Raw genomic sequence first — 20156 nt, forward strand, 5'->3', positions numbered from 1 at the left:
ATATGAACGTGGATTGATAGCAACAGGAACAAGAGTTTCCTCTATAAAATCCAAAGTTTTAACACTACAAAGCACACTCTAAACTAGCTAATAGCACTAAGCCATGGCCACCCTCCATCTGCCATTGCCTGGTTTAACAACCCTTTTGAACTTAATCACTCTTTTTTGCTGCTTTAATATCTGCTTCGCCGTTAATCGAAAGCACTTAAACTTGTCAGCCGCTGCCACCGATTGGTCCCCTGCCGGAGCTACTTGGTATGGCAGTCCTGATGGCGCCGGAAGTGACGGTATAATGCATGACCAATGCGTACATGTTTTGTAATTTTTGGTTTACAGATAATGGTATTGTTTAATTATAATCGATGTTTAACATTTTGCTAACTTATGCAGGAGGGGCTTGTGGGTATGGAAATTTAGTGTCACAAGCTCCATTCTCTTCCATGATTACTAGTATAGGCCCTTCTCTGTACAAATCAGGCAAAGAATGTGGAGCTTGTTATCAGGTATACTGTATACTCTAAACTAATTAATTATTGTCATCTTGTTACAAAGCAATTCTTTAATTACTTTAGTTTATGACTAACTGACTCACAACTCTCCTTAATTCATATTATATTTGACTTTTTTCTTTTCTAAGACACGTGGAACTTATATTCCTTTCATGTCAAGGACTGACATTTTATGACATAATAAAACTTCAGGGTTTGGACCTATATATAAGCGCATATATATTCTTCTTCTTTTCATTTAAAAAATCGACTGTATGAGATTTTTTTTATTGATGATGAAAAGAAAGTTACATCTAGTCCGGATATATAAACATAACATTTCATAATAAATGAAAAATAAGGGGACATAAATATTACTCTTTTAGAAGTGAAACAATAAAGATATATAAAAAAAAAAAAAAAGAGGAAGGATATGAAACATAATCTTTGTAAAGCCAAATCTAAAGGTCGAAACGTGTAAAACAGATCGAGCAACATCATAAGTTAAGGAAAAAAAAAGTGGGACAAACGTATATGAGAAGTCGGGGCAAAAAGCCAACATAGTCCAAAAAGAAAACCGCACAAGCTACTAATGAAGAGGAATCATGTCACATCAAAGTTGGAGAAGACAAACCAATGTTAACAAAATTGTCTACAACAAAATTTCCATCTTCATTCAAAACTAATACGAAGATAACTTTTTTTTCAGGTAAAATGTACCAACCATCCAGCTTGTTCTGGCAAGCCGGTGAGGGTGGTCATTACCGACTTTTGCCCCGGAGGGCCTTGCGCCTCCGAACCGGCACATTTCGACCTCAGTGGTACCGCATTTGGCTCTATGGCACTTCCCGGCCAACAAGAAAAACTACGCGATGCCGGAGTTTTGCAGATTCAATACGCACGGTATAAACCCCTAATTTTACACTTGCAAATTTGATGAAAATTAAAATATAATTTGGAATTTGTATAGACTCTGATATGCATGTATTCTACGTTTTTCCCATGGCCAGTGTGGCATGTGATTATTCAGGACAAACAATCGCATTCCACGTGGATCAAGGATCAAACCCAAACTACTTTGCGGCTGTGATTGAATTCGAAGACGGAGATGGTGATCTTGCCGGCGTTGAGTTGAAGGAAACTTCGTCATCGGACGGTGGAGGCGAATGGCGAGGCATGCAGCAATCCTGGGGTGCAGTGTGGAAGCTTGATGCCGGGGCAGAATTACATCCTCCACTGTCGATAAGGTTGACATCTCTGTATTCAGATGAGACTTTGTTGGCCAAAGATGTAATTCCAGTTGGGTGGAAACCCGGTGCCACATATAGATCTTTGGTCAATTTTCATTAACCAATCTGGTTTGTACTAAAACATGGGTTGTTATCGCACTCTAAAATGGTCGTCTGACACTCCTTCCTAATAGAACACATAAAGGATTGAGAAGTGTATAACGACTATTTCCGAGTGCTGATAACAATTCAATCTCTCTATAATAAAATTAGAAAAATGCGGTCAAGTTTGCGGGTCTTGTTGGTGCACAAAGAAATCTCCAATCGGCTACTTATTAATCATAAAGTTACAAGCATAACCAAGGGAACTAATTTTCTCACCGCATTTTTTATCCATATACACACTTATGTTTAATTTTAGTATTTATATTGAATAAATTAAAGAGAATTAAGAAACAAAAAAAACAATGAGCGTGCAGAAGGAGAAAATAATATCATTTCCCGAATCAAAATTTAAGGGCACGAGAGAGGATCTATTGTGTCATCTTCTTAATTTCCACGAAGACGACAAAGGGAAAATACAAGAAAAACTAGTTAGGCTATGCTGCATGTTCGATTTGCACGAGATAACCCCAAATTTTACAATTGCAAATTTGGTGAAAAATAAATTAATTTTCTTCAAGTGAGAAAGTCAAATAAATTACATAATTTGACAATGTTGCATGTCTACATTAATTTTAGTCGCAATTAATTTGAAGAAAGAGATGGTGATCTGCGTTGACTTAAAGGAGGCCTCCGCATCGGTTGGTGTTGGTGAATAGCGCCATGCAGCAGTCAATGGGTGTTTTGTGCAAACTCTGGTCATCTGGCACCTTTCCGACGAAAACGAGTGCAAGATAACTATTTTTGAGTGCCAATGACGATTATTCGCAAAAGAAATTAAGAAAATGTGGTCAAATTGTCTATTTAATCGGATCACGTGTTAAAAGAGAAAAAGAAATAGAGCTTGTATTATGTCGTCTTCTTAATTTTATGAAGAAGATGAACATAGATTGAGAGATCACTCTCCCTACCACTCATCTTCATTGGCCTCTGAGAGTTTATCTTCCATTTCAACTCAACCAATTCTAAGAATGTATGTTATAGTTACATCACTAAGATGCCTTGATTTATAGGAACTCGAGGGCACACAGATTGAAAACCGGCCTTAGAACCCATGGTTTTCACAGCGAGAATTCCGTGTGTCAGCCTAGTTATATTCACACACATGCATGCTTCCCACGTCCTTCTACTAACGCTAGTAACGGTGGCAGTATCTCTTTAACTCCACGTCACTCTAGTAACGTTGGTAATATCGAGAAAAACGTGTGTGAGTCACGTGATGAGAGAAATGAAACGTCTAAATTTGACTTGATAGTAAGGAAAATAATCTGAGAGCCATGAAGCTTGTTAAGTAAGTAAACATTTTCCTTTTCATTTGGTGAGCGATCTGTAAAAATTATAATTAAAAAAAAAATTAAAACCCCTTTTGTACGTCATTAAAGAGACTTGTGGTATGCTTCGGCACTGGACCGCTACACTTTTGGATAGCAAACAAATTTAGTCGACCATGTATGGAAAAAAACGATGTTACTTTACCACTAGTCTACAACACCAATTATAAAATAAAAAATATGATCGTGGATTGATAGCAACAGGGAACAAGAGTTTCCTCTATAAAATCCAAAGTTCTAACACTACAAAGCACACTCTAAACAAGCTAAGCACTTAGCCATGGCCACCCTCCATCTGCCATTGCCTGGTTTAACAACCCTTTTGAACTTAATCACTCTTTTTTGCTGCTTTAATATCTGCTTCGCCGTTAATCGAAAGCACTTAAACTTGTCAGCCGCTGCCACCGATTGGTCCCCTGCCGGAGCTACTTGGTATGGCAGTCCTGATGGCGCCGGAAGTGACGGTATAATGCATGATCAATGCGTACCTGTTTTGTAATTTTTGGTTTACAGATAATGGTATTGTTTACTTAATTGTAATCGATGTTTAACAGATATGCTAACTTATGCAGGAGGGGCTTGTGGGTATGGAAATTTAGTGTCACAAGCTCCATTCTCTTCCATGATTACTAGTATAGGCCCTTCTCTGTACAAATCAGGCAAAGAATGTGGAGCTTGCTATCAGGTATACTGTATACTCTGAACTAATTAATTATTGTCATCTAGTTACAAAGCAATTTTTTAATTACTTTAGTTTATGACTAACTGAATCACAACTCTCCTTAATTAATTCATATTATGTTTGATTTTTTTTTCTTTTCTAAGACACATAGAACTTGATGAAATTAGGATTCCACCATAAAATCAATTGACAATATCGAAAGTAGCCCAAGACCATATAAGCACATAGCAAACCTTGTCCCTCACCGATGTGGGACAACTCTCAACACGTCTCCGCACATGTGGCGGATTTTCAAGCCTACACGTAGACAACAACCGGGTGACGTGGAGCGCGTGTGGCCATTTGGCTTCACACGAAGACAACCCGCTTTGATACCATGATGAAATTGGGATTCCACCATAAAATCAATTGATAATATGGGGAGTAGCTCAAGACCATATAAACACATAGGAAACCTTGTCCCTCACCGATGTGGGACAACTCTCAACAGAACTTATATTCCTTTCATGTCAAGGACTGACATTTTATGACATAATAAAACTTCAGTGTTTGGACCTATAAATATGTATAGGCATATATATTCTTCAAAACTAATATTCTTGTTTTTTTATTAAAAAGAATTGACCTTATGAGAATTTTTTTATTGATAATGAAAAGAAAGTTACACCTATTCAGAAGATATAAATCTAACCCTTCATAATACATGAAAAGAAGGGGACATAAACATTACCCCTCTAGAAACGGAACAATAAAGATATCAAAAATAAAAAAGAGGAGGGACATCATAAGGTTAAGGGGAAAAAAAATGGGACAAACATATATGAGAAGTGGAAGCCAAAATGGCAACATAGTCCGAAAAGAATACAGTACAGGAATCATGTCAAAGTTGGGAAAAGACAAGTCAATGTTAACAAACAACAACATTTCCTTCTTGATTCAAAACTAGTATGAAGATAACTTCTTTTTTTCAGGTAAAATGTACCAACCATCCAGCTTGTTCTGGCAAACCGGTGAGGGTGATCATTACCGACTTTTGCGCCGGAGGGCCTCGCGCCTCCGAACCGGCACATTTCGACCTTAGTGGTACCGCGTTTGGTGCTATGGCACTTCCCGGCCAACAAGAAAAACTACGCGATGCCGGAGTTTTGCAGATTCAATTCGCACGGTATAAACCCTAATTTTACACTAGCAAATATGATGAAAATTAAAATATAATTTGGAATTTGTATAGACTCTGATATGCATGTATTCTACGTTCTTCACATGGCCAGTGTGGCATGTGATTATTCAGGAAAAACAATCGCATTCCACGTGGATCAAGGATCAAACCCAAACTACTTTGCGGCTGTGATTGAATTCGAAGCCGGAGATGGTGATCTTGCCGGCGTTGAGTTGAAGGAAACTTCGTCATCGTCCGGTGGAGGCGAATGGCGAGCCATGCAGCAATCATGGGGTGCAGTGTGGAAGCTTGATGCCGGGGCAGAATTGCATCCTCCACTGTCGATAAGGTTGACATCTCTGTATTCAGATGAGACTTTGTTGGCCAAAGATGTAATTCCAGTTGGGTGGAAACCCGGTGCCACATATAGATCTTTGGTCAATTTTCATTAACCAATATGGTTTGTACTAAAACATGGGTTGTTATCGCACTCCAAAATGGTCGTCCGACACTCCTTCCTAATAATACAAATAAAGAATTGAGAAGTGTATAACGATTATTTCCGAGTGCTGATAACAATTCAACTCTCTATAATAAAAGGGAAATTTTATTTGGACCCAATAAACCTATTTCTACACCCATTAAATTTTTGTTAAATTTTATATTCCAATTATGCCCTAAAGAAAAGATGGGTGTAGAAAGAAAGTATCAATTGGGGAATATGGGTGGGTCGAAATGGCCCTAAGAGCCACAATTGGTGGCTGGGTGGGTTGCCAAAATTCAGAAAAGGGATTGCCGGAGGGTGGAGAAGAACAACAAAAAGGAATTGCCGGAGGTATGCATATATATAAGTCATAACCAAATCAAACTTGTATTATTGCAGACTTGCAGTAATGCAACTGTATTATTGCAGTAATCAAGACATTCATGAAATTGTATTCTTGCAGTACTGTAATGCGGTGCTCATTGATAGAGAGAGGGAAAGACTTACATATATAGTTAGAGACTCAAAGAACATGAAATTGGTGAGGACTGAACAAATTGCAGTACGTAGAGCCTCAGATCAGATGCGAGGTGATGATGAATCGGTGCTGCATATGCTAAGAGTAGCAATTGGGTTAACTTTTGTTATGCAATTGTTGATGCAAATGCTAAGAAGGGTTTGGAGGACAAAGTAATTGGAATCAAACCTTTACAAATCAAGAGAATGCAATAACAAACAACTTTGAATTGGTGATGGTGAATTGTATTATTTGCTGGGTTTTTATAATTAGTTCATTAAGGTTTAAGGAGATAATAGTCAGACCAAAATCCAGTCTCATGGAATTGGGCATGAAGAATTGAAAAATGATGAGATAAAGAACAGATCGATGGTGACAATTTCTGGAATGATGACCACAATCAAGTCTGGTTGTTGCCAGGGTAAGTAGTTGGGTGGGTTTACGTGTTTGTGTATTTTTTTTTCATGTAAATTTTATATTTGATGATAAAATGGTAAATTTGTGGGACAAAATTTCTAAGTTGAGTGTGGAAAGATGATTAATGGGTTTAAATAAAATTTCCCATAATAAAATTAGAAAAAAATGCGGTCAATTTTGCGGGTCTTGTTGGTGCACAAGAAATCTCCAATCGGCTACTTATTAATCATAATGTTACAAGCATAACCAACGGAACTAATTTTCTCACGGCATTTTTTCTCCGTATACACACTTATGTTTATTTTTAGTATTTATATTGAATAAATTAAAGAGAATTAAAAAACAATGAGCATGCAGAAGGAGAAAAGAATATCATTTCCCGAATCAAAATTTATTAATCATAACGTTACAAGCATAACCAAGAGAACTAATTTTCTCACTGCATTTTTTCTCCGGATACACACTTATGTTTATTTTTAGTATTTATATTGAATAAATTAAAGAGAATTAAGAAACAAAAAAAAAATACCGTATACACACTTATGTTTATTTTTAGTATTTATAGTGAATAAATTAAAGAGAATTAAGAAACAAAAAAAAAAAAAAACAATTAGCGCGCAGAAGGCTAAAAGAATATCATTTCCCGAATCGAAGGCATGAGAGAGGATCTATTAATTTCCATGAAGACGACGAAGGGAAAAAAAAAAAAAAAAAAAACTAGTTAGGCGATGTTGCATGTTCGATTTGCACGAGATAACCCCAAATTTTACAAATGCAAAATTTGGTGAAAAATAAATTAATTTTCGACAAGTGAAAAGGTCACGTAAATTACATAATTCGATAGTGTTGCATGTCTACATTAATTTTAGTCGCGATTATTTTGAAGAGGGAGATGGTGATCTGTGTTGATTTAAAGGAGGCCTCGGACGGTGTTGGTGAATAGCGCCATGCAGCAGTCAATGGGTGTTGCGTGCAAACTCTGGTCATTTGGTGAATAGATGCCTGCTTTGATGTTATTGGATCTGATATCCAAGTTTGAATTCCCGTCTCCATATATTAGAGTGATTTAGAATATCGGATTCTAAGAAAAAATGTTAATGTAAGGCATATTGATATGCGATATGTCAAGATTTAAGACCGACTTCAGTTATTTTACTGGACCTAAAAGAGTTCACAAATGATGTTCGGAAGTGTTAGCTCAAAATTGCCATACCATATGCAGCAAGGAATAAAAATGAAGTTCTCAATTCGTACAGCCAAGTTTTGTTCATATAAATCACCCCTTTTTATTGTCAAGGTTCATTACATCCAAGTCTCTTTAGCACAACAGCCATACAAAGTTTCGGAACCCGAAGACGACGATACGTTCCTTATTCACAGTTTTTTCACACATACACATACCACAACAGGGTATACATTCGCTTTAGACCTAGGGGATAAGCACAACAGATCCAGATGTTCTCCTGTTCTCGAGGTCTGCGTGTGCCTGTGCTGCTTCAGCTAACGAGTAGGTGTGATTCACTCGAACACGCAGTACACCCGATGAAACATTAGCAAATACATCTTCTGCAGTCTCTAACAATTCGTCTTGAGTAACAGTGTAATGAAAGAGGCCAGGCCTTGTCAAGAAGAGTGATTTCGCTTGAAGAGCTGGTAATGGAACTGGATCAGGCACGCCTGATGACTGCCCAAAACTCACCATGTATCCTCGAAGTTTTAAGACCGCTAGTGATCCCTGAAAACAATGCCTCCCGATAAGAATTCGTAGTCCAAAACACTAGTTATCTATACGATGATGTCGATTTTGGAGTTGAGGAGTTGAGCTTTTGCAACATTTAAATCGATCATCATACGGTTACGGAGATAGGAGATGTATAACTTACCTCAAATGTATCCTTCCCAACAGAATCGTAGACAACCTCAACCCCCTTGTCGGATGTTATTTCTTTCACACGAGCGACAAAGTCCTCTTCCTTATAGATTATGACATGGTGGCATCCATCCTCCTTGGCTTGAGCTGCCTTCTCTTTAGTTGAGACAGTTCCAATGACAGTGGCACCAAGGGCATTAGCCCACTGGCATAGAAGGGATCCGACTCCACCAGCTGCTGCATGAACAAGGACTGTGTGTCCAGGTTCGACCTGTATCACAACGATTGAGTCAGGTCTAATAACAAAAGCGACAACAGTTTCAAATTTTCAAAACATCTATAACATTAGGAAAAAGGATTGCCATAGTTAGGCATGCAATTGTGGAATTATGAGTGGTCATGATTTGCATATGAAACAGGCTATACACGCTCAGCTTACATTGTCCAAACAGGGACAATAGCTAAAACTGGTTTAGCGGCATATCGAGCTTCATTTACATATGCTGGCACTGACCAGTACTAATAGTAACAAATATTCACCTTGACAACAACAATGAAAAGTGTACGAAACAGATAGCTCCATAAAAACATTCTGCAACGCCACATTTAATTTCAAGAAAGATTAAAAAGAGCAGATGCGGGTACATATGTATAAAACTACCTTGAAACAACGGCGTACTAGAAACTGAGTTGTCATACCCTTAAGCAAGAGGGATGCTGCGACTGTAGGATCAATGGAAGCAGGAACAGGCACAGCTCTGTTCGCAGGAAGGATCTGCTCTTCCGCATATGAGCCCATTGGCTGACCAGCATATGCTACTATATCTCCAACTTGCCTGCCTGTTAGTCCAGGTCCCACAGCCGTCACAACTCCACAAGCCTCGACACCTGAAGTCAGTTTTGATTTGTAAATAAATAGGGCAACTCCATTTCCAGCACTCAATAGAGTTTTAGATGTAAACAAACAATAAATCTATCTGTGGGGAACAGTTAAGAAAATCAAATTTTGGAAGAGAACATATACAGGCCAAAATTTGGCGAGAAATGAAGCAAAACCTGGGGTGTAGGGAAGCGTAGGAGCCTTGTAAATGCCTTTGCGGAAGTATACATCGATGAAATTAAGCCCGATAGCCTTGTTCTTCACACGAATCTCACCCTCCTTCGGCTCCTCTACTTCCACATCTTCCCATTTCAACACCTAACATCATTACATGACAAACATAAGTAAAATGACCATATTAGTGTTGGCATAAACTAAGAACCAGAGCAAAAATTTAACGAAATGGATATCGGATTCTGCCTAACAGAAGTTAAGCATAAATTAATACTGCCTAACAAAAAAAAAAGCAAAAAATTAACAAAATGGATATCGACTAATCAGTATCAAAGGAAGCACTTCAAGTGATTTTGGAATTCAAAAGCATTTTCTCCAAAATTGCTTTCAGTCATTTTAAATGCGCTACCAAACCAACCCTACATCGTTTTTCGGGTCCAATTGCCGGCTTATGTGATCGATTATATAAGAAAAACACTTGATATGGCTCTAAAGCATGATCACTTCCTATTAAATTAAATTATAACACAAAATAAAAGCAACTCCCAAATTCAATGAGTCAAAAATATAATACAATATAAACAACTCAGGCTTCATAATTAAATTGGACTAATTCTGTTTTATCATACAAATTAAAGCACAACCCAGAATTCCGATTCATATATATACATATATATATATAGAGAGAGAGAGAGAGAAACCTCAGGACCGCCAAGTTCATGGACTCGAATGGCTTTGACCATCTTTGCTGCCGCTGCTGCTACTTCAGTGTCGACTGCTCTAACTACTACCGCTACTGATGATTTCTGGGTCCTAAAAGCTGAACAATTGATGAAATTGTTGCTGGAAATCTGTGGAAAATTTGTAGAGTTTGGAGCTGACAGCAACTGGAAATACTTGTGATTAAGAAATGGGTAAAGTTAAACCATGCTTCTGGAATCTAATTGGAAGCATCGAGCATGAGATAGTGGCCAGATGAAGAAACGCCAATTGCCCGGGTCTCTTTCTTTTGGGCCCAATCATTTTGGAGGGAATGTCCACGTGGGAGGATATGATTTTGACACGTGGGAAATGATCAAATCTCTTGTGTATTGTGTAGAATGTGAATCACTCTCTAAACTATATGGAAAAGCGAGTCTTAATGAAACATTATTGGTACTGTTTACTTTTAACGTTAAATACATTTTTTTTGTCTAAAAAGTCACTTTCACCTTTATTGTAGCAACGTCTTTCAACTTTGACTAAATTAAAGCAATGACTCTGTGAACACGGAAATTTCTTGAAACAAGAACACGTGTACAAATAATATTTTGTGATTTTGATTTTTTGGGGTTACGATCTCTAATTTGATCCTCTGATTCGATTTCCGTAAGATGTTGGTCTGTGGATGTTGATCCAAGGGCCGTCGAGGCTTGATCTTGGATGAACAGTTGTGTAGATTTGTTGATGGGTTGTTGATCCAAAAGGCCGTCAGGGCTTGATCTTAGGATGAACGGATGGTTTCTTCAAGGGCCTTCGGGGCTTGATCTTGAAAGTTGAGGGAAGTTTCTTCAAGGGCCGTTGGGCTTGATCTTGATGAACAGTTTGATGAACGAATTTTCAAGGGCTTTTGGGCTTGATCTTGAAGAATAGATGTGTGGATTTGTTGATGTTGTTGATCCAAAGGCCCGTTGGGGCTTGATCTTAGGATGAACGAATGGTTTCTTCAAGGGCATTCGGGGCTTGATCTTAAAAGTTGAGGGAAGTTTCTTCAAGAGTCGTTGGGCTTGATCTTGAAGGTTGATGGAAGTTTCTTCAAGGGCCTTTGGGGCTTGATCTTGAAGGTGGGCCTCAAGGATTTGGCGAAGAACGAAGAGAGCTTTCTTGATCTTTCAGAATTCTTGGGAATTTGGATGCTTGAGAGCTTTGGAGTTTCAATGCTTCAAGGATTTGGGGAATTCTCTTCCAATTTGGGAGTAGAGAAATGTATTTTGTCAAATTTAGGATGATTGATACCTTGATGGAGAAGCCTATTTATAGGCTTTGAGAATGAATCACCACCACAAAATTTTCCCACTTAAGCACCATTACCTAATTTTCCCACTTAATGCAATATTGAAATTGAAGTGGTCTAACATATGGCCTAATTTTCCACTTAATATCATTTTAAACTTGAAGTGGTCTAACTTATGGCCTAATTTTCTCACTTGATACAATTTTAAACTTGAAGTGTCCTTGTCATGTCATTGTCCAAATGAGAAAAACTTGTTTTGAACCGTAATGGATTGAAGTGTGCTTGCCTTGTCATTGCCCAAAATGAAAAGAAAAACTTGTTTTGATCCGTAATGGATTGAAGTGTGCTTGCCTTGTCATTGCCCAAAATGAGAAGAAAAACTTGTTTAATCCTCCAAGGGTATTTCTTCCTATTTTGTTGAGTCACACACCATGTGTACAATTTGTACAACACATGGCGTATGCCACGTATGCCCTGATATGTCAAAATTTTAATGCGTTGGTGAACATTTGTTTTCACCGAAATTTCAATGTCTACAAATGCCCCCACTTCAAGACGCGTCGTGTACATGTGCTTGTCATGTGTAGAAGATGTGTTTTGAAGTACCTCAATGTAGATGTCGATTCAAGGGCCTTCGAGGCTTGATCTTGAAAGGGCTAGGAAATTTCTTCAAGGGCCGTCGAGGCTTGATCTTGAATTTGGCTGGAGTTTTTTTCAAGGGCCGTTGAGGCTTGATCTTGAATTTTGTTTGAAATTTCTTCAAGGGCCGTAGAGGCTTGATCTTGAATGAAATTGGACCACAAAGAGCTTCACGTGATAGATAATCTTTGGCTTTGGTAGTGGATGAATCGGCACGTATTTTGTTGCGCTTGTTGACTTTCCACAGCTTTGATCTTGAACTGGGTTGGAGGATTTTCTAGTTTCCTCCAATTGTTGACTTTTCACAGGCTTATTCTTGAACTGGGTTAGAGATCCAAGCAAGGAAGAGGAGAGTTCCCTGGTGGCGGTGGTGATTTGATGGCGTTGCACGGCGAGGCTTTGCTCTTCGGTGACAGTGCCATCGAAATGTTGTTGAGGCTTATTGAGCTCTTTGATTGGAGCAACAATGCCGAGCTTGGATTTGACTCAGACTCCTTCGTCTGGATCATGCGATTCTACATGGAAGGGTGTTACGATATAGTGATCTGTTACAGCTCACCATGCTGCATTCTTCTCTGCTTGCTTCTTTTGCATGGCAAAAGTGGTGCGCAACATTTCGCCTTTAAATGGTCATTCAGAGCATCACTTCTCAGCGACTCGTCCATGCTTGTCAGCTTCAGTGTAAAAAACCAATATCATATCAACTGTTCTGAGGTATTTACTAAGGAAATTTGAGACCAACAGTTGAAGATGAGCACTCGAGAGCAATGCTAGGTAAGCAACCAGGCAAAAGTTCTAGGCAATCAGTTCCAGATCGGAAGTTTGATTTTAGGTTCGGACTGATTGCTTTCTTTCTCCTTGTCTTGCAGGTAAGAGCAAGGGTAAAGGAAAAGACAGGGAAAAAGCATGCCATAAGATATCTTTGCCTTCAACCCTGATGATATGAGATATTTTACTTTTGAAGAAGTAGCGGATAAACCAACATGTGTTTCTTGTCTCCACATGCTTCGATATATCCTTTTCACTTGCCCTATCTATTCTCAGGCAGATGTGGTATCTTCTCTGGAAGCACAAGATGTTGAAAATGAGTACTCGAGAGCAATGCTAGGTAAACAATCAGGGATGGGATTCCAGGCAGTCGGAAGGTTGATTCTAAGTGCCGGCTGAGTGCTCTCTTTCTCCTTATCCTGCCGGTAAGAACAAAGACAAAGAAAAGGACAAGGAGAAAGCATGATATGAGATACTCTTACTTTCAAAGAAGTGGTGGTGATTTGAAGGCGTTGCACGGCGAGGCTTTACTCTTTGGCGACGGTACCAGCGAAAGGCTGTTGAAGCTTCTCGAGTTCTTTGATTAAAGCAACGATGCCGAGCTTGGATTTGATTTAGACTCTTCCATCTGGGTTATGCAGTTCTACAGGGAAGGGCGTCCTGCTATAGTGATCTGTTCCATCTCATCTCTGTTTCAATCTCTTGCAGTATTTGCCCCTGATGCAGGAGTGGAATGCAACATTTGCATTTAAATGGTCATTCAGAACATTACTTCTCAGCGATGATGAGTACTCAAGAACAATGCAAGGTAAGCAACCATGCAAAGGTTCCTAGCAATCAGTTCCAGATCGGAAGTTTGATTTCATGTTTCGACTGATTGCTTTCTTTCTCCTTGTCTTGCAGGTAAGAGCAAAGGTAAATGAAAAGACAGGGAAAAAGCATGATATGAAATACTCTTGCTTTCGACCCTGATGATATGAGATACTTTTGCTTTGGTGTCATTTGTTTGCAGAGGTATTCCCGGAGAGGAAGAAAACTAAGTATTTTGAGAGGCTTTTTTGGGAGTGTACTTTCAGATGTGAGGAAGAGTTAGGCATTTTTGCAGGTCTGCCTTGCCATGGAGGATGAAGATCGACATATATAGGAATTTCCCAACAGCTAATAGTGGTACTATTCTTTTACTCTTGTCGACAACCATTGGGTAATTGAAACAGTAAGATTCACGCGTCTTCAACTTTGTCAAAAATCTTTGACAAAGTTGCGCGTGATTTCTGGAAAGCTGAGGTTGTGTGTAAAATGTGCTGACAAATCCGGAAAAACCGGTCTTTTGAAATTTGGAGAGCGGTGCCTCTTCGATCTCTAAACAAGTGGCATTGTTGCCTCTTCGATTTCTGAACAAGCGGCCTGGCTTTTGAAATTGGAGGATAGGTGCTTCCTCGATTTCTAAACAAGCGGCCCATCTTTTAAAATTCGAGGAGAGGTGCCTCTTTGATTTCTGAACGGCCATGTTGCCTCATCGATTTCTGAACAGTCCCTGTTGCCTTCTCTTTTTATAGAGGCATTAATCGTGTTCAAAAACACACTTAAAGAGTTGCCGCCTGTAAGCATTTCCCTCTTTTTGTATTTTTGAGAATTCTATTTACCCGACCTCTTCTTCCTTCATCATTTTTTTGCAAATGGCTTGCCCATCTGATTGTCGTCTTAATTTGAATGTTGGGGATGATGTTGATATGTCTTCTCCAGACAACATATGGCACTCATCCTTCTTATCCCCCACTGGTCCTCTTACAGTTGGGGACTCAGTGATGAAGAATGACATAACCGCTACGGTGGTAGCTAGAAATCTTCTCACCCCAAGGACAACATGATCCTTTCCAAGCAGTCTGATGAGCTGGCTGTTCAAGACTCTTTGGCTTTCAGTGTTCAGTGTGTGAATTCTGTATCGAATATGGGCCAACGCCTTCTTGCTCGAACTCATCAAGTTGAGTCACTGATGGCTGAGGTGGCGAGTCTTAAGCAAGATATTAGAGGGCTTAAGCATGAAAACAGAGAGTTGCACATGCTTGCCAATAGTTACTCGACGAGCATGAAGAGAAAACTTGACCAGCTGCAGGAATCCGAAAGTCAGATTCAAAGTGACCATCAGATGTTTGTGGCTTTACTCCAGAGGCACCTATTGCCTTCGCCCTCTGGAGTTTTACTGAGTGTTGAGGCTCCAAACAATCAACCTCCGGCGCCTCTTCTTCCTGGAGTTCCGCCGAGTGATGAGGCGCAATCTGATCAACCTTTGTGAAGAATCCTTTTTTTTTTGTACAAAGAAATTGTAATAAGATTGACTTTCATTAGTCAAGTATTTAATAAAACCCTTATTTTTTATTTTGATGTGACTGAACTCGAAAATTAAATGTTCAAGCTGCTTACGTACCCCTCCAAAAAATAGATCAAGTCATAACGTAGTTCAAATATTTTTTTTTTTGGGTGTACCGTACGCAGTTTATGCTCTTGCGGGCCAGGAGCGTGGCGTGTTTGCTTTATGGGTAGTAGCGTTTCAAGAATCTGCCATTGATGAGGTCGATGCTCAAGCCGTCTTCCGCCATGATTAGGTAGGCGCCATTGGTGTAGACTTCTTGTACTACGTAAGGTCCGTCCCACTTTGATGTGAACTTGCTTTTCGTTTTGTGAATTGTGATGATAGACATACGCAATGCGAGGACGAGATCTCCCGTTTGGAAAGACCTTGGGCGGACCTTCTTGTTGAATGCCTTGGATAGCCGTGCTTGGTAGCATTCCAAGTGTTGTTGAGCTTCGAGCCTTCTTTCGTCGAGTGCTTCCAACTCTTGAAGCCGTAGCTTTGCATTTTCCTCTTCAGTTAAGCCTTCTTGTATAGCCATCCTTAGTGAGGGGATTTGACTTTCGAGCGGTAGAACAGCTTCCACGCCATATACGAGAGAATAAGGCGTAGCTTGGGTAGGGGTCCTATGTGTCATCTTATATGCCCAAAGTGCTTCGCTTATTCTTTCGTGCCAGTCTCTCTTTGTTCGACCGATCACCTTCTTTAGGAGGTTGCACAACGTTTTGTTGAATGCTTCTGCAAGACCGTTGGCCGGTGCATGATACATGGAAGACTTATACTGCTTGAACTTGTATTTCTCGCAGAGCTCGTCCACGAGTCTGTTGGAGAACTGTTTTCCATTGTCAGTGATAATGTAGCGAGACACACCATATCGGTGGATGATATGCTCTTTGATGAAACAGACGACAATTTCCTTTTTGACTTCATTTAGGGGTATAGCTTCAACCCACTTGGAGAAGTAATTTGTTGCAGCTAGGATGTAAGCTTCTCCTACAGATGAATTTGGCGTAATTGGTCTTACAACGTCCAATCCCTATGCGTCGAATGGCCATGAAGCAGCTGTAGGGTGTAATGGTTCAGGCGGTTGATGTATGAAGTTGGCGTGGAATTGGCAGGCTTGGCACCTTTTGGCGTGTTCCAGGCAATTCTTCACCATGCTTGGCCAGTAATAGCCCATTCTTTTGAGCTGGAAATGCAGCTTTGGTCCAGACTGATGTGCCCCGCATACACCTGAGTGTGATTTTTCCATGGCTTGATCGACTTCTTCCTCACCTAGGCATCTTAGAAGTACCCCTTCAAAAGAGCATCGGTATAGTGTTTCTTTGTAGTAGAGGAAGTGAGGTACTCGTTGACGTATTTCAGAGCGATGTCTAGGATCATCTGAGAGCTTTCCATGCTCCAAGTAGTCGATCAGTGGCTGTTTCCACTCTTCAGTGTCGACTGGAAGTACTGAGATGACATTTGCATCGTCCAGTAACATTTTGGTAACGAGCGGGATCACCCATCTTTGGAAAACTGGCACGTCTACAACTTCGTCTTCTCCTAGTGTCATACTCGAGGCTAGGTTGGCGAGAACGTCTGCCATTTGATTTTCTTTTCTTGGCACATGTTCTAGTGTCATGGCTTCAAACTTTTGTAGTAGTTGAGTTGCCAGTCTGAAGTATGGGACGGGATCATCTTTTCTCACTTCGTATTCAGTTAAGAGTTGATTGATTATGAGCTTGGAGTCGCCATATACCTCAAGGGTTATGACTTCCATGCTAATCGCCATTTGGAGTTCAATGATCAGCGTTTGGTACTCAGCGACGTTATTGGAGCATAGTTTGCTTAGTTGAAAGGAATAAGGTAGTATTTGCCTTTATGGCGACATGAATACTACTCATGCCCCCGCTCTGTCTGCTCGTGCGGATCCGTCGAAGAACATTGTCCATGTCGGGAAGATGTCGATGTAGAACACCTCATCGTCAAGCAAGTCGTCTGAGATTTTCCAATCAGCTGGGATTGGGTGATCGGCAAGGAAGTTTGCTAGCGCTTGCCCCTTGACGGCTTTAGCTGAGACGTAGATGATCTCATATTGATTGAGAAGCAACGCCCATTTAGCTAGTCGCCCTGTCAAAACTGGTTTGGATATGACATATTTGACCGGGTCAGCCTTAGCAACCAGGTGGATGGTGTACGCATGCATGTAATGCCTGAGCTTCTGGATGGAGAACACCAAGACAAGGAGCATCTTTGCTATTGGGGAGTAGTTCAACTCAATGCCGGTGAGAGTTCGTCTGAGGTAGTAAAACACTCATTCTTTCTGGGGTTCTACCGAGTGATAATGCGCCACCTGATCAACCTTTGTGAAGGCTCCCTTTTGTTTGCTGCCTTTTGTTTGTGCTGTATGCAGTTTAGCTTTGTGTCGTGTGCAGTTTAGGCTTACCGTATGCAGTTTATGCTCGTGCAGGCGATGAGTTTTGTGCCGTGTTGCAGTTTTAGCTCATGCAGGCAATGAGCTTTGGTGTCGCCTTTTAGGCTCGTGCGAACGAGGAGCATTGGTGTCTCATTTTAAGCTCGTGCGAACGAGGAGCTTTGGTTGTCGTGCTAACGAGGAGCTTTGTGTCGTGTGCAGTTTAGGCTTATGCAGGCAATGAGCTTTGTTGCCGTGTGCAGTTTAGGCTTACCGTATGCAGTTTATGCTCATGCAGGCGAGGAGCTTTGTGCCGTGTGCAGTTTAGGCTCGTGCAAGTAAGGAGCATTTGGTGCCGTGTTGCAGTTTCAGCTCGTGCATGCAAGGAGCATTTGGTGCCGTGTTGCAGTTTCAGCTCGTGCAGGCAATGAGCTTTGGTGTCGCCTTTTAGGCTCCTGCGAACGAGGAGTATTTGGTGTCGCCTTTTATGCTTGTGCAGACAAGGAGCATTGTTTGTCGCCTTTTAGGCTCGTGCGAACGAGGAGCTTTGGTGTGGTTCGTGCAGTTTAGGCTCGTGCGGACAAGGAGCATTTGAATTTGTCAAACGATCTTGGAAAAGCATTCCTTGCAATCTTCATAGCAAGGAGTCTTGACCGAGTGATTGAAGAAGTCTTTAGGGAAGAAATCGCACATTGTGATGGGAACGGATCTTCGTGTCGAAGTTTCATCATCCTCAACATTTTCACATCGCTTCAGAGGTTAACGAGAGCTGCTTTACCCCCTTTCCGGTTGGTGAACTTGTGGACGAGACGTATGTTTCTTGTCCAGTTCCTTTGGAGTGACATGTGTCCATTCTTCAACCTCACTTGACTTGGAGTATGCCCCCAACGGTCGAGGTGAAGACTTTGAGTCAAAAGAGCCAGAAGTGACGGTGGTATAGTTTAACTTCACCACATCGTCAAGATCTAGCTCGATGATTCCTTTCTGGGCCAGCTTCATGATGAGATCTTTCAACACGAAGCATTTTTCCGTCGGATTACTGATGAAGCGATGAGATTTACAGTACCTTGGACTGTCAGTACAATTCATTTTTTACGGCCGTCTACACTCAGGTAGGTCGATCACCTTTTTGTCAAGCAAGTCTTTCAACATGGTAACCACATCAGAGTCGAGGAATGGATAAGTCTTCTCCTCAAGTTCCTTCAAAGTGCGTATACGCATCTCTTGATCACGAAAAGCTTCGGTTTGAATCGTCTTGCCTCGTGTGGATATGAGGTTTTGATGGGGGTAGTGTTGATGGTAAAAGCTTTCTTGGCAGACTCTTTCCCAGTCTTGTCTACCTTTGGGACGAACACCTTGAAGTCGGTGATCGGCTCTTTCTTCTAATGGTGGGCGATGTTTAACTCTATGTCGTGGACGCGGGTGGCTAACTCTTCGAATGTCCGTGGTTTGATGCCTTGAAGGATGTAGTGTAACCCTCATTGCATGCCTTGGACGCACATCTCGATTGAGGAGATCTCCGAGAGCCTGTCCTTGTAGTCGAGGCTTAAATTGCGCCATCGGTTGATGTAGTCCACGACTGGCTCGTCCCTCCATTGCTTCGTGCTTGTCAGCTCTAGCATGCTCACAGTGCTGCGGGTGCTGTAGAAGCGGTTGAGGAATTCCCTTTCCAATTGCTCCCAACTGTTGATGGACTCAGGCTCTAGGTCCGTGTACCACTCAAAGGCGTTTCCTTTCAGCGAGCGCACAAACTGCTTGGCGAGGTAATCTCCCTCCGTCTCCGCGTTGTTGCAAGTTTCGACGAAATGTGCAACGTGCTGCTTTGGGTTTCCCTTTCCATCAAACTGCATGAACTTTGGTGGTTGATAACCCCTTGGCATCTTCAGAGCGTCAATCTTCTTGGAGTAGGGCTTCGAGTACAACACGGAGGTATGTGAGCTCCCTACGTACTGCGTCTTGATGGTGTTAGTGATCATCACCTGCAGCTGATGGATAGAAAGAGATTATGTGAGTGACGCTACTTGGTCTGGCTCCTGCTTCTCTTCAACTTTCTCCACTAGAGGCTCATCTTCTTTGTCGGCTTCTCTTTCCAGTGGATCAGCCTTTGGGTCGACTTTCACGTCGCAATGCGCCTCCAGTTGGTTAGCGAGTGCAGCAATTTGTAAGTCTTTCTCATCCGCGTTCTTTGTGAGCCTTGTAATTGCTTCACTAATTTGAGCCAGCTGTTCTTCAATGGAGGTAGCGCCGATGGTTTCAAGAACGGCTTGTCCCTTTTTTGACGCCATTGATTTTGGAGGTGTGCGTTGGATTTCTTGAACGGAGAAAGAGATGAAAGGTAGAGATTGTCCCACTGGGCGTGCCAAATATGTGAACACGGAAATTTCTTGAAACAAGAACACGTGTACAAAATAATATTTTGTGATTTTGATTTTTTGAGGTTACGATCTCTAATTTGATCCTCTGATTCGATCTCCGTAAGATGTTGGTTTGTGGATGTTGTTGATCCAAGGGCCGTCGAGGCTTGATCTTGGATGAACAGTTGTGTAGATTTGTTGATGGGTTGTTGATCCAAAGGGCCGTCAAGGCTTGATCTTAGGATGAACATATGGTTTTTTCAA

At 40.9% G+C, this 20156-nt stretch overlaps 2 protein-coding genes across 5 annotated transcripts; one reads left to right on the top strand and one right to left on the bottom strand.

The window, feature by feature from the left end:
• The first annotated feature begins 61 nt into the window (after positions 1–61).
• On the top strand, positions 62–5706 carry LOC126630650 (expansin-B15-like). Of its 4 annotated transcripts, none has more exons than XM_050300807.1 (4): positions 62–287; positions 3783–3895; positions 4864–5057; positions 5164–5689. In XM_050300807.1, the coding sequence occupies exons 1-4, from the start codon at positions 104–106 to the stop codon at positions 5501–5503; spliced, it is 831 nt and encodes a 276-aa protein (XP_050156764.1). In that variant the 5' UTR covers positions 62–103; the 3' UTR covers positions 5504–5689. The 4 variants fall into 4 exon arrangements, with proteins under 4 accessions (XP_050156764.1, XP_050156762.1, XP_050156761.1 ...); XM_050300805.1 differs by lacking the exons at positions 3783–3895; positions 4864–5057 and adding exons at positions 391–503; positions 1198–1391 and having other exon boundaries at positions 5164–5680; XM_050300804.1 differs by lacking the exons at positions 3783–3895; positions 4864–5057; positions 5164–5689 and adding exons at positions 391–503; positions 1198–1391; positions 1499–1997 and having other exon boundaries at positions 63–287.
• A 2014-nt stretch (positions 5707–7720) lies between these two features.
• LOC126630644 (uncharacterized) lies at positions 7721–10343 on the bottom strand. Its single transcript, XM_050300798.1, has 5 exons — positions 10095–10343; positions 9396–9537; positions 9001–9227; positions 8353–8610; positions 7721–8204 (listed from the first exon to the last, which is right to left on the bottom strand). The coding sequence occupies exons 1-5, from the start codon at positions 10134–10136 to the stop codon at positions 7899–7901; spliced, it is 975 nt and encodes a 324-aa protein (XP_050156755.1). The 5' UTR covers positions 10137–10343; the 3' UTR covers positions 7721–7898.
• Between the last annotated feature and the right edge of the window lie 9813 nt (positions 10344–20156).

Source organism: Malus sylvestris, chromosome 7, assembly GCF_916048215.2.
Source record: "Malus sylvestris chromosome 7, drMalSylv7.2, whole genome shotgun sequence".
NCBI classification, from domain to species: domain Eukaryota; kingdom Viridiplantae; phylum Streptophyta; class Magnoliopsida; order Rosales; family Rosaceae; genus Malus; species Malus sylvestris.